The 14,873-nt window shown below is 42.5% G+C and overlaps 1 protein-coding gene and 1 long non-coding RNA gene across 3 annotated transcripts in view; one reads left to right on the forward strand and one right to left on the reverse strand.

The window, feature by feature from the left end:
- The window catches only part of LOC130540555 (uncharacterized), a 31,774-nt gene extending 18,650 nt beyond the window's left edge, over nucleotides 1-13,124 (forward strand). The window contains exons 3-4 of the long non-coding RNA XR_008954545.2: nucleotides 4,911-5,018; nucleotides 10,128-13,124. This is a non-coding gene — a long non-coding RNA (uncharacterized LOC130540555). The remainder of the gene's footprint in view (nucleotides 1-4,910; nucleotides 5,019-10,127) is intronic.
- CMPK1 (cytidine/uridine monophosphate kinase 1) overlaps nucleotides 12,416-14,873 on the reverse strand; it is a 31,038-nt gene continuing 28,580 nt past the window's right edge. For both annotated transcript variants that reach the window (XM_034964624.3, XM_055093278.2), the window contains exon 6: nucleotides 12,416-14,552. In XM_034964624.3, the coding sequence (XP_034820515.3) occupies nucleotides 14,511-14,552 (42 nt within the window). In that variant the 3' untranslated portion in view covers nucleotides 12,416-14,510. The remainder of the gene's footprint in view (nucleotides 14,553-14,873) is intronic.

Raw genomic sequence — 14,873 nt, forward strand, 5'->3', positions numbered from 1 at the left:
TCCTTCTCTCTTACCAGCCAGAGAAAACTCACTTTTAATGAACCCATGGGATTTGATTGGGCCCACCCTGTTAATCTACCTTTTGCCACATAGCATAACATAACCTTACAGGTTCAACACACACTCAAAGGGGAGGGCACTGTACAAGGGTGAGGGTCACTGGGGACATCATAGAACTCTGCCTGCCCCAATGACCTTCACCCTTGGATAATTAGCTCTTCTGTGGAATGTGTTACATTACATGGCAAGAATTTTGCAGAAGCAATTAAGGTTACTAACCAGTTGACTTAAGATAGGGAGATTAACCAGGTGGGCCTAAGATAATCATGTGAGCCCTTTAAAAGCAGAGTTTTGTCCAGCTGGTGACAGAAAAGGAGTCAGTAGTTCAAAGCATGAGGAGGACTCTATCTTGAAAGTGGAGAGTGCACGTGGAAGGGACCCTAGAGCAGCCTCTAGTACCAAGGCCACCCCATGGCCAGCAGTGACCAAGGTAATGGGGACTTGCTAGGAAATGGATTCTGCCAACAATGTGAATGAGCTTGGAAGTGATTCTTTCCCAGGGCCTCTGAATGAGAGCCAGGCCCAGCTGAAGCCTTGATTTCAGACTTGTGATACTGTGGGCAGAAAACCCAGTCAAGCCTGCACAGACTTCTGACCTACAGAACTGTGAGGTAATAAAATGGATGGTGTTTGTTTGTTTGTTTGTTTGTTTGTTTTGAGACAGTCTTGCTCTGTCGCCCAGGCTGGAGTGCAGTGCCACGACCTCGGCTCACTGCAACCTCCACCTCCTTGGTTCAAGTGATTCTCCTCCCTCAGCCTCCCAAGTAGCTGGGACTACAGACACGTGCCACCGTGCCCAGCTAATTTTTTTGTATTTTTAGCAGAGACGGGGTTTCACCATGTTAGCCAGGATGGTCTCAATCTCCTGACCTTGTGATTCACCTGCCTCAGCCTCCCAACGTGCTGGGATAACAGGCGTGAGCCACCGCACCCAGGGATGGATGTTGTTTTAAGTCACTAAGTTAATGGTGATTTATTATGTAGCAAAAGAAAATTAATACACCTGGCTGTCCCCCTACCCATCTGCTCCCAAAACTCTTATTTTGTTTATGTTCCAAGAGGTGTTTTAGACTAGACTGCAGACAGGCAGACCTGGATTCGAGCTTGCCCTCTATAAGGATTTGCAGTCATGAGCACAGTAAACATTCACTAAACAGCAGCTGTAATGATCGTTTTTATACTCATACTCCCTCTGTAATTGATCCCAATTCCCTGCCCCACTTCTCTGGAAAGTTTGCACACCCTCCCCTGCACTTTGCACTTATTCTCCTACTGCATTATCAGACGTTGCCTCAGCCCCTGTCATGATGAAAGAGCTCTGAGAATGTGGAAGAACACAGTGGAACTTTCTGGAAGTCTGAGGTATCCAGTGAAGAGGGCTGCTCAGGGAGGGGTGAGTTATCTGTTGCTAGGGTAGCTACCTGTCAGGGATGCTGGAAGGGGTTGACTTCATGACATCTTGAGTCTGCCTCTAGCTTGTGTTTTCAAGCTGGCATTTTGTAGGGGGGGCGGCGTAGTGGGGGGAATTTTTTTTTTTTTTTTCAGATAGTCTCTCTCTGTTGCCCAGGCTGGAGTGCAGTGGTGCGATCTCAGCTCACTGCAACCTCCACCTCCCGGGTTCAAGAGATTCTCCTTCCTCAGCCTCCCAAGTAACTGGGATTACAGGCGTGAGCCACTGCACCCAGCCTGGCACTTGTTTTATTGAAATACACACACACACACACACACACACACACACACACACACATAAGCCAGGAGGCAGGTGCTAGAAGGTGAGAGACCTCTCCAGCTGGGGTTAATGGGGAAGGCAGAGTCAGGTATTAGAGTGAGGCATTAATTCATTCACTGAATTACTTGAACATGTATTCTTGACTCTGGCAGTCTTGCACTGGGAGATTCTGACATAGACTGAAAAATAGGTGAGATTTTGACAGCTTCTCCTGTGGAAAAAGTTCCAGGTAGAAGTCACATCATGATCAAGACCTGACAGATCCAATTCTCCATGGAGCAAGCAGGGAGTGCTGAAGCGTGCGTTCTGCTAGGAGGGAGGAGGGATGGGACTTGTGTTTGTTTTGGTGGTGTGGGACAGGGAAAGGATGAGAATGAGCACAGTGGATCCTGGAAGGTTGGGGCTGGGATCAAGGAGTCTCCTAGTTCTGTGCAGGGATCCAGAACAGGGAGATGCAGGCTTGTGGGTACAGAAACAATTGACCAGCTGGCAGAAGCCATGAAAGGTGGATGCAGGATGGATCCTGGGCGCCTCTTGGTGGCCATACTGATAACTACACCTGGTAACACCCGGACAGCCAGTGCCCAGCTGATGGACTGCTTCACTTAACTCTGCACTGGGAGGACACACACACCTACCCCGGACTATCTCTCATTGCAGTAAGAATGATTTGTGTAAATGCATCTGTGCCTGAGGCTGTGTGTCTTGTTGCCCAAACGCGTTGGTGTATACTTGTGTATGAGTGTATGCACGTTCATTTGTGTCTGAGAATGTGTATTGGTGCTGGTGACTGCGCACATGTGCAAGTTGTGCATGCATGTATGTACTAGGTGCTGGCATGTAAGTATGCATTTGCATGCACTAATGCCAAAACATGCATCTGTATGTGTGTATGTTTGTGCAGATGTGATCTCTTGTGTGCTTGTGTCTGAGTGCATGTGTGGTAATTTAAGTGTATGGGGCTTGGCTTTCTGTTACACATTGAAATAGTTAAGCTCCATAATCTTATTGTTTGTTTAAAGTTTGCTCTTGGATGCAGGCCTGTTCCAGAATAACTAGCAGATGCGAAAAGCATCCATTATGTATTTTTGCAATTAGCCGAAAACCCAGAAACTTTTCTTAAATAACAGACACAATTCTGTGGGTTGCTTATTGCTGGGAGCCACCTCCTCTCCCGGCTCGTCTAGTGCCCAGCCCCAACCCTGGCCAAGCCAGAGAGGGTTTGCAAACTGTCCCTAGTGAGATGGAAAAACCATTAAGGGTTTCAGAATACAGCTCAAGGGACAGCTTACAGTGAAGAGGAGGAGGAGGAAAACGGGAGCAGCCTCCTAAATCTAAAAAGCCCTTGTCAAATTGACTCATGCAGCCCAGCTTTCTAGTCTGGACTCAGCTAAACAGACACTGGATAAAATTCACCTTCCTTTACCTGTTATGAAAGGTTTATCGCTTTATCTTTGCATACTCCTATCTCCCATTATTTGGTGCATGGACCCTCACCCCCTCCAGTTAAGTGGGTCTCTCCTGTCCCTCACTGCTATCTTTTTGCTACTGCTGTTTCTCTCTTTTCCAATGCAAACTGGGCACCTCCTGCCCACCAACAGCATTAATGCCAGTAAACTTTGTTAAGCACTTATCCCAGGCACTGGGGAGGACACCCAGGGAGGGGGTGGGAGGCAGAAACAGAGGCTTAGGGAAACTTCTCAGCATTTGGGTTCTTATGGTAAGGCACAGATCCTCATGATGCCCCTTAGCCTTTCCTCCCCACTTGTATATACAGGGAACTCTTATGTGTCAGAGAGTATGTCTGGAATTCCAGGTGGACTTCAGACTTAGATACCTACTTGAAGAAGATGATCCCCAAACCACAGAATCTCCAGAGTGAAAGACTAAAGCATTCTGCCAAATAAGCATCCAGGGCCTGCGTGCACACTTCCAGGGACGGTGATCATGTCCTCAGGTACTCCAATTCAGTGTTGGGTGGCTCTGACCTTAGACGGTCTTCCTTATGTTGTTTCCACTGCCCTAGTTCTGCCCTCAAGCCCACATTGAATACATGTACTCCATCTCCCTTCAGAGGATTGTAGACAGTGGTGGTAGTCCCCTGGCCTCTCCTCACCATTTTGTTTTTGTTTTTGATATGGAGTCTCACTCTGTCACCAGGCTGGAGTACAGTGGTGTAATCTTGGCTCACTGCAGCTTCCACCTCCTGGGTTCAAGCAATTCTCCTGCCTCAGCCTCCTAAGTAGCTGGGACTACAGGCACTAGTCACCATGCCTGGTTAATGTTTTGTATTTTTAGTAGAGACGGGGTTTCACCATGTTGGCCAGGTTGGTCTGGAACACCTGACCTCAAGTGATCCACCTGCCTCGGCCTCCCAAAGTGCTGGGATTACAGATATGAGCCACTGTGCCCAGCCTCTCCTCACCTTTTAAGACAGTGGCAGCTGCTAAGTAAGATTATAGAAAGCCCACTATGCCAAGCTGCCATCCATGTGACAACTCCCTTAGTGGGAGAGCATTTGTGATACTGTTGCAGTACTTCCCTCTCACTCTGTGAGCTCAGGAATGGCAGCAGACTAAGCAGCTGTTTAATTTGTGAGCTTTCACTATGGTTTGTCACCAACTGTCAATTCATCAACACTAAGTACCTACTCTGTGCTAGACACTGTGGATAAAAAGACCAAGCCTTTTTTTTTTCAACTTTTATTTTAAATTCAGGGAATACATGTGCAAGTCTCTTAATGGTTATATTGCATGATGCTGAGGTATGGGGTACAATTGATCTTGTCACCCAGGTAGTGAGCATAATTCCCAATAGGTAGTTTTTCCTTGCCTCTCACTCTTTTGCAGCCCCCAGTGTCTATTGTTCCCATCTTTGTGTCCATGTGTACCCAATGCTTAGCTCCCACTTTTAAGTGAGAACATATATTTACTTTTGTTCCTGTATTAATTCGCTTAGGATAATGGCCTCCAGCTTTATCCACGTTGCTGCAAAGGGCATACTTTTGGGTTTTCTTTATGGCTGCATAGTATTCCAGGGTGTATATGTACCACATTTTCTTTATCCAGTCCACCGCTGAAGGGCACCTGACTTGATTCCATGTCTTTGCTATTGTGTATAGTGCTGCGATGACTTATGAGTGAATGCATCAAAAAGACCAAGTTGAACTTATGAGCGAATGCATCAAAAAGACCAAGACTTGATCCCTTGCCCACAAAGATACAAGGCTGTGAGTTTTCATTATCTGCTCTGATCATTTTGTTTACTATGGTGGTTCTCAAAGTATCAATATCAGTATCACTTTACACATAAAAGAAATGCAGGGCTGGGAGCGTGGCTCACGCCTATAATCCCAGCACTTTGGGAGGCCGAGGCAGGTGGATCATGAGGTCAAGAGATCGAGACCATCCTGGCCAACATGGTGAAGCCCGTCTCTACTAAAAATACAAAAATTAGCTGGACGTGGGGCCACATGCCTGTAGTCGCAGCTACTCGGGAGGCTGAGGCAGAAGAATTGCTCGAACCCGGGAGGCAGAGGTTGCAGTGAGCCAAGATCGCGCCACTGCACTCCAGCCTGGCAACAGAGCGAGACTCTGGCTCTAAATAAATAAATAAATAAATAAATAAATAAATAAGAGTCCAGGCGCGGTGGTTCATGCCTTCAATCCCAGCACTTTGGGAGGCAAAGGCAGGGGGATCACTTGAAGTCAGGAGTTTGAGACCAGCCTGGCCAGCATGGTGAAACCCCACCTCTACTAAAAATACAAAAATTATCCAGGTGTGGTGGCATGTGCCTGTAGTCCCAGCTACTTGGGAGGCTGAGGCAGAATCACTTAAACCTGGGAGGCAGAGGTTGCAGTGAACCAAGACTGCACCACTGTACTCCAGCCCGAATGACAGAGTGAGACTCTGTCTCAAAAATAAAATAAAATAAAAGTAATTAAATTAGAATTTCTGGGGGCAGGGCCTGAGGCATTGGTTCTTGTTTTGAATATGGTTAAAAAGACATTCAACAAATGCTCAGCATACTGAATGAAATCCGGCTACATAGTAACATAGTGGTTCTGGAGTATCACAGGATACTACTTTGCTTTTCCAAGTGTTTGTTAGGAATGACTGAGGTAAATGCATGTTAGTGGCCGGGCACGGTGGCTCAGTGGCTCACACCTGTAATCCCAACATTTTGGGAGGCCAAGGCAGGCAGATCACTTGAGGTCAGGAGTTCGAGACCAGCCTGGGCAACATGTCTCTATAAAGTTTTTTTAAAAATTAGGTGGGCGTGGTGGTACATGCATGTGGTCCCAGCTACTCGGAAAGCTGAGGTGGGAGGGTCGTTTGAGCCTGATGAAGGGCAGAGGTTGCAGTCGGGCAACAGAGCCAGACCCTGTCCTTTCTTTTAAAAAAAAAAAAAAAAAAAAAGCATGTTGGTGTTGAGGAGTAAGAGCTGGGAGAAAGGAGAACTGGGTTCTAGGCCTAGTTCTGCTCCTAACTGTCTGGAGGGCTTTGAAGAGGACACTTTCCTTCTTTCAATATACAAACATTTATTTATCTACTCTGTGTCAGGTTATTAAGACAATAGAGAAATCCAACTAAGACCTCTGAAATCTCTTTCCCATTCAAAGACTCCATTGATTAAGAACCACAACACACAGCTATAGAGGGGAAGGCAGGCTAAAAGCATCTAATTTTATTCTTTTCGAATTTAATAAATAGATACTAAAGTGCTTAGGATGTACTATAATCTTATAAGGCTTCAAGTAGAAATTTATATTAAGTCATTTCAAATCTGTGGCGTGAACAAAAACTGTCAAAAGCCTTCAGAAAGCAGAGATTTCCCATGTCCTAACATATAGTGAAACAGAGGTACAATAGGTAAAAAAAATCTATCAACATAGATTGAACTATGGATGAGTGGGTGAGATTTTTCGCCCAAACATTGCTTTCTTATCCCTTTCTTTTTTTTTCTCCAAGATAGTCACATTGTAAGTCTTTTCATGAGTTGTGTACTGAAAACAGAGGGAAGCTGATGGGGTCCCAGTACTTTACGATTATCAGCTCCCAATCTTCAGGGGGAACGAAAATAGAATCCTAAGAGGTCACAAGCAGACTCTACTGGGATCCAAAATTCAGTGATATAACTTGTAGCTACAGCTACTGCCAAAAATATTTTTCCATTTCAGTTTATTTTTTCAACAAATAATGAGTGCCTACTATGTGCAGGCACTGGTCTAGGTATTGGAAAACAGGAATAAACAAGGTAAGTGCTCTTCTGGCACTTAAAATCTAGAGGGGAAATCAACAATAAGTAAAAGTAACTTCACATGGTGATATATGCACTGAGAAAATAAACAAGGGTAATAGACTAGTGATGGGAAGCACGGGGGGTATATTAGAGGTCACATTGCCTTATTACAGATAGGCAGCAGGGGCTACTGGACAGGAGGCAGACCTTTTTTTTTTTTTTGATACAGAGTCTCGATCTCAGGTAGGAGTGCAGTGGCGCAATCTTGGCTCACTGCAACCTCCACCTCCCAGGTTCAACCAATTCTCCTGCCTCAGCCTCCCAAGTAGCTAAGATTACAGGTGCACGCCACCATGCCCAGCTAATTTTTCTATTTTTAGTAGAGATGGGGTTTCACCATGTTGGCCAGGCTGGTCTCAAACTCCTGACCTCAGGTGATCTGCTCTCTTCAGCCTCCCAAAGTGCTGGGATTACAGGCATGAGACACCGCACCCAACCTGGGAGGCAGATCTTTAAGGCCCAGAGGTCTGGGTTCTAGTTCCAAACCCACCACTCTCTAGCAAAAAGATTGTGGCAATTGACTTGAACTCTTTGGGCCTCAGTTTAATCATCCTTGAAACAGGAAAATCACCATTCCAACCTGCCTCAGAATTGCTGGGAAAAGAAAACAAAATCACAGAGGTAAAAAAGTTTGCCAGCAATGAAAGCACTACACAGAAACACAATCAGCTAAGAAACCACTGGATTTGAGCTTATCTAGTAAGCCTGTTGAGGGTAGTGGTTGTATATTAACTGACTGTTGTATCCGCAATGTCTCAAACATATTTTGAATGAATGGCCAGCCAAATTTTGTAATGTGATTATTTTGGTGCCATTGTCATCCCTTGGTCCAGTGACAGTCGCGTGGCCTAAGGCAGATGTGGACTACCTGCAACAAATCTGATTCCAGTCACAGGGGTCAGCATCTCTGAAAATTGGCTTGCTAGTGACCAGTTAGCTAAATTAAAATGACAGACCCTTGCATGAATGTGATTACAGACTGTGGTAATACCTCCTATGTGTACCTAGCTATTATTTCACCAACTAGCCATAATCTGTGTCATATAAAACAATGATTTAGCTGCTGACTATAAACAGCTACTTTCTTAAGTCAAATACATAAACAAAACTCAGAAATAGCCACAAAATTACTGAAACCACAAGTTAAAGATAAATGAAGATAGATGGTGTTAAGGAAATCACATTCCTTAATCCCATTTTCATCAACAAAATACTCGTGGAGAGAAGTGCGAGTGTGGCCTGTGAACCTGAAGACTTTTGAACAGATTAAGACACAGTGTTTTGTGGGAGTGATTATTGATAGAATAAAAAAGTTCCAGCAAGAACCATCATGTCCCCTGTGGCTGGTGGCTGAGCTGTGTGTCTCCTCCTCTGCTGCTACCATTTAAAAAAAAAAAAAAAAGAAAAGAAAAGAACAATAAAAAAGAAACATCATGTATAAAGTAGAACTAGATGGAACAAAATCCTGCTTCTCTATACAAATGGTTTTACTCTCATCCCATCACATCCCCTGTATTTCAGAATTTCCATTTGCACATAGTAGCAGCAGTGCAAGTCCAGGAGTTATCTTCTTTCCCCAGACAGCACTTATCCAGACCTAAGTAAAAGGCCTTAAACAGAGAAAGGAAGGAAGGAATATAGATACAGTCTCTGCTCAATCATCTTTGATACTGAATATGACATAGACATTCTGACAGTTATTTTGGAACCAGGGGGATTTTGATGTAGCTGTTTCAACTTGTTCATTTTAATGTTTAAAGACTAATAAAAAATTAGTCTTTATTTATTTATTTATTTAGAGGCGGAGTCTTGATCTGTCGCCCAAGCTGGAGTGCAGTGGCATGATCTCGGCTCACTGCAACCTCCACCTCCCAGGCTCAAGTGATTCTCCTGCCTCAGCCTCCTGAGTAGCTGGGACTACAGGTGCACGCCACCACGCCCAGCTAATTTTATGTATTTTTAGTAGAGACGGGGTTTCACCATGTTGGCCAGGCTGGTCTCAAACTCCTGACCTCAAGTGATCTGCGGGCCTCGGCCTCCCAAAGTGCTGGGATTACAGGCGTGAGCCACCACACCCAGCCCCTAAAAAATGAGTCTTTAAACTTCAGCATTTTCCCCTCCAAATCATGTAAATAATGTATCATTTGACTATTATCCCAGCTGAGGATAGACCAATGGTAGTGCTTATTGTGCACCTGGTTAATTAAAAAGAAAACAGTGTGACATTTTTTCAAGGACGTTTTGATGCAGTCTCTTCACAATCATACCTACTAGACTGGCCAAGTGTTGGCAGCTGTTTTGGAGCCATTTGTGAAAATCCTTCTTGATAAAACTAATAAACAACTTAGGGTTAGCCATGCACACAGCTTTGTCCTTTTAAGTACCAACTAATGAACCTATTCATTGTCTTTCCCTTCTGGAAGTTCTTGGAGCCAAGCAGCTATAAGAAGGCCAGTTCAACCCACAGTCCTCAAAGGGCTGCAAAGTCTTAGACATTAGCAAGGAAACTTACTCAGTTCAGGGTTTTTCTTGGAAGCTCATCTTGAGACTACATATCATTTTTTTTTCTAATGTCATAGAAATAGCTACTGAGAGTACATATCTTCCAGAAAGCCTTCAAAATAGTAGTGTAAGAACATACCCAAAGCTCACATTCATGGCTTTTTAAAAATTTTACTTTCTCTTTTAATATGTGGTTCTTCAATTAAAGGAGGATGCATATGTGGTATGCTGCCTAACTGCTTGATTTCATTGTGTGGAAGGCAATTCTTAGAGTGTATCTGTGCTTATCTAACATTAGGGCTGGGATGTGGGAAAGTATCTAGTAACCTGTCTCTGCAGATGCTTTTACTTTGGATGGTGTCAAAGGCCAGTGTTCACAAGTCGCATACAGTTACTTCGAAATGTATCATAAATAAAAAATTATATTCTGTAGCTGAAAGAACCTCACCTAGAGAAATGTTCTGATGTATTACCCTTGTCTCCCTAAATAAGACAAAATAATTAAAACCTCTTCTCTTACCCTCTTTATTTCAGGAGGACAAAGCCATGAAGGAAAAGCCTCATTGAAGAAGAGGAACCTAAGAGAAGCAGGTTCTGCTCTGATGAACTCCCATAAAGGCGTTCCCATAAAGGTGTGAGCCTGAGTGATAATCTAGATATGGTACAGTTGACATGAGGTATATGGCGGCAGCCAGAAATTCAACTTTGTCCATCAGCTCTCTGCACAACAGGAAAGATGGTGACCTTCCAGGCTTATCTGAGGTCCAAGAGTAACATCACAAACACAGTAACTACACCCAGCCAAAGAAAAGCATACCTGAATCCAAGAGAGTATTTACACTGGCCTCAGGGATGAGGAAATAAAGGAGTAAGTGATTAGGACCATTGTTTTCCTTTCTCTTTGGTACAAAATAAATGAGCTTCCTTTCTTTCATTAAAAATAAATGTTTAGGCCGGGCGCGGTGGCTCACGCCTGTAATCCCAGCACTTTGGGAAGCCGAGGCGGACGGATCACGAGGTCAGGAGATCGAGACCATCCTGGCTAACACGGTGAAACCCTGACTCTACTAAAAATACAAAAAATTAGCCAGGCGTGGTGGCGGGCGCCTGTAGTCCCAGCTACTCGGGGGGGCTGAGGCAGGAGAATGGCGTGAACCCGGGAGGCGGAGGTTGCAATGAGCCGAAATCGCGCCACTGCACTCCAGCCTGGGCGACAGAGCGAGACTCCGTCTCAAAAAAAATAAAAAATAAAAAATAAATAAATGTGTATAATTAACGAATACTTAATTTAGCTGAAGTATGCAGGTGGGCTAGGGAGAACTGAAATAGAAAACATAAGAATGATTAAAGTTAACCAACAGAAGACACTGGAAGGTCTATCTATATCAGAATGTTTTAGAAAAAAAAAAAAAAAAAAAACCTCCTGGAAGGCAGAAAATATATTTTTTTGTTTTGTTTTTTTTGTTTGAGATGGAGTCTCGCTCTGTCGCCCAGGCTGGTGTGCAGTGGCGCAGTCTCAGCTCACTGCAAGCTCCGCCCACGGGTTCACGCCATTCTCCTGCCTCAGCCTCCTGAGTAGCTGGTACTACAGGCGCCCACCACCATGCCCAGCTACTTTTTTGTATTTTTAGTAGAGACAGGGTTTCACCATGTTGGTCAGGCTGGTCTCAAACTCCTGACCTCATGATCCACCCGCCTCGGCCTCCCAAAGTGCTGGGATTACAGGCATGAGCCACCGCGCCCGGCCAGAAAAAGAGTTTGTAGCACTATTTGCTTGTGCAATTAGTATGTGTTTGAAGATGACAACCAAACCTCCGGGGAGAAGATGCTGACCTCATCTGGCCAGTACTTTCAGCCACTATTATCTCCAGGGACCACTGGAATGTTTGTGAACCACTTAAATTCCAAGAGTAAAGCCAAAAGTCCACAAAAAGCCCACATCCTGATATACATTGCTTACTGTCATCTTCCCCCAAAAGAGATAAGTGATTGATGCTGCTGGTAGGTAATGAAATAGACTGCTTTTGTCTCAGTGGAGATTACTTCTTGAAGGAACGGGATAAAATCATGCTTTCTGCTTAAGCCAAAACACAAAAACAGGATGAAAAATTTTCCTCAATCCTGTAAAGCAAAAATAAATTCTAAGCGCCCCCACAACCATCTGAATGGACCCTTCCTCTAGGCCAAGGGCATTCCAGAGTTCATCTGAAAAACTAGTTTCAGGCCATCATGGGGAAGGGAGAGCCAGACATGCCTCATTATACCTCTCCTCCCTTTTGAAATTACTGGTAGAACACACTCTTAATAAGAAGCATTTACAGTCTATTTTCTCTGAAGCCTGCTACCTGAAGGCTTCATCTGCATGATAAAACCTTGGTCTCCAACAAACCTTGTATCAACCTAGACGTTCCTTTCTATTTATAGTAATTCTTTCAACCAATTGCCAATCAGAAAATCTTTAAATCTGCCTAAGGCTTGGAAACTTTCCCCACACCTGCTTCCAGTTGTCCCACCTTTCTGGACTGAACCATGTATACATCTTACATGTATTGTCTGATGTCTCATGTCTCCCTAAAATGTATAAAAACAAGCTGCACACTGACCACTGTATGCACTTGTTCTCAGGATCTCCTAAGGGCTGTGTCACAAGCCACTCATCACTCATATTTGGCTTAGAATAAATCTCTTCAAATATTTTACAGAGTTTGACTCTTTGCATCGACAGTCCTGAACTCTGCTTTTGTAGTGTGAGGACCCACATGTTAAATAGGATACTTCTTGATCTTCAATATGCTTAGAGAACAGAAATCTAAACCAACAAATAGCAAAGGCCACAGCACAAAATTTATTGAGATTATTTACTAAATAATTGATATACATCCAACATCACTGAATGGAAATAATTTAAAAATAAGCAAGGCTTAAACTGAGGTCTTTCAAAAAACTCAAAAAATTCTTGGTGACTGTATCTTTAACAAATGGAATGACAAAACTAGTTAAGTCATATTATCTCAATCAACTCCAAAACTCAATGTTGCCAACATGTTTTTCTACTTAAAAGCAAACAAAAAGCAAAGCCTCATAATTTAGTAATTACCATGTTTGTTGGTTTCTGTTCTCAAACGCCACAGAAGGATATCTGATGAAAGGAAGCAAAGCACCTAGTCTCATCAGTCTTCTTCAAAACTTTAAGGTTGCTTTCACAATCTCACTATAAATATTTAGATTCCTATCTGACAGATTTCTTCACTTATGTGAGTAGGAATGCTCTCGAAACCTTAGTCTTTACTCTTGCTTCATACTAGAGCTGTTTGATTAAACCACCTCTGTATTTGCTGGCCTGCAACACTAGATAAGAACTCATTCCTATCTCTTCCAAGAAACCAAGATAATCTCAATATGAATTTTAGTGGCCAATATGTTATAGTACTTAGCAATACTTTGTTTTCTAATGGCAAGTATGTTGAAAAATTTATCATTAAGTGAATTTCATAACACATAGAAATAAATGATTCTATTAAAATATAAAAACATCCATTAACTTGTCCTATTTCCAGTGACTTTAAATATCAAATCTAATTATACAAAGACAAAATTATTTGCCCTATTTGACCCTGTGTACCAAATGATGTAAGTGCTGAAAATAAGAAACATTTTAAGATTTTAAATCTCATATTAAGAACCTCGGATACCACTTAGCATTGTGACAGAAGAAAAAAAAGTAAGGTGAAAACAAATTCCTCAGAGATTTTTAAAGGAAGAATTGGTGTAAAAGAATATTCCTTTGGACTCTATAGCCCTTTAAAAATCATTTATCTTTCGGTGCTTCAACATGATGCCAAACAAAAATCTACTGAATAAAAATAGCAAGGAAGGGAATCAAACATTTATAAGATATATTTATTATTTTTCTGACCAAAGTGCAATGATTTTTAAATCTTTTTAAACAAATAACTATGAAAAAAGTATTCTAGAAAATAAAATACAAATGGGAAATTTAACTAGATTGCTTCTTCTAATTAATCCTAAGCTTTTATTAAGTCTAGAAAACAAACAAAAAAAACCTTTGAAGTGTTACTAAAATGCTAACTGAATCATTTTAGCATAAATCTAGCCACATGCATTTCAAGGTTCCACTGCTACGAATTTTGTTAAGATCAGCTGAATCATGAATAACACTATATAATAGAGTATAAGGAACACAAGCATTAGATGTGATCCTTGCCCCATACCCTTAGATTATGTCAGACTAAAGCTGACAATTCTGCCAGGCTCTGAACCCCTAGTGCCCCCAACCCAAATCTTGGAAGCAAAGAATATGCCCTGTCATACAACTTTGTACAAGTTGTAGTAAAACAAAGCTTAAGTTTTCTCATCTTTCTACAGCAAATGGTCAGTTATTTAATAAACACTAAAATGCTGCTAAGAATCCATTTTGAGTTTGTTTACCAAACACATTGTGCAAGAACTGACTACACAAAAAGTTCCTTTGAAATTTGGTCCACAAATTCACTTAAGGTTGGAAATTTAAAACTTGCAAGAAAAAGAGGAAGCGGGTATCCCTAAATCCTAAAATGTTGTGATTGCTAGAGGGATATATACGCGTACTAAAAAGTTTTGCTCACAGAAGGCACAAACTATAAAAGGGATATTCTTTTTGAATTTAAAAAAAAAATAGCTGATACCCTTCTTTGTTTGGTGAGCACCATAACTAAGATGAAGTTAAACCTGAATTCACTGTCTACTCCTGTGACCAAAAAAAAGAACATAAAAAATTTACTTTGTTTTACCATGTACTTTCCAGCCACTAATTGAGATGTAGTTATGAAAGATTAAAATTGCCTTAAAAAGGGGTCATGATAGCAGCTATCAAAGCAATATTCAAGCATGATTTCAAGGATGCTTTCAGGTTTAGAATTAGCCTTCCTTGTCAAAAATCTGCACAACTTCATCAAAAACCTGTAAAGGAAAAAGATGATAATAATTTTAAAAGCAGGTACTGTTAAAATACCATACAGCTAAGTTCTTATTAAAAATAATCAAATTTGGCCGGGCGCGGTGGCTCACATCTGTAATCCCAGCACTTTGGGAGGTCGAGGCGGGCAGATCACTTGAGTTCGGGAGTTCAAGACCAGCCTGGCCAACATGGCAAAACCCCGTCTCTACTAAAAATACAAAAATCAGCCAGGCGTGGTGGCGGGCACCTGTAATCCCAGCTACCCAGGAGGCTGAGGCAGAAGAATTACTTGAACCCAGGAGACGGAGGTTGCAGTGAGCTGA

The sequence above is a fragment of the Pan paniscus genome, chromosome 1 (assembly GCF_029289425.2).
Source record: "Pan paniscus chromosome 1, NHGRI_mPanPan1-v2.0_pri, whole genome shotgun sequence".
In the NCBI taxonomy this organism is placed as follows: domain Eukaryota; kingdom Metazoa; phylum Chordata; class Mammalia; order Primates; family Hominidae; genus Pan; species Pan paniscus.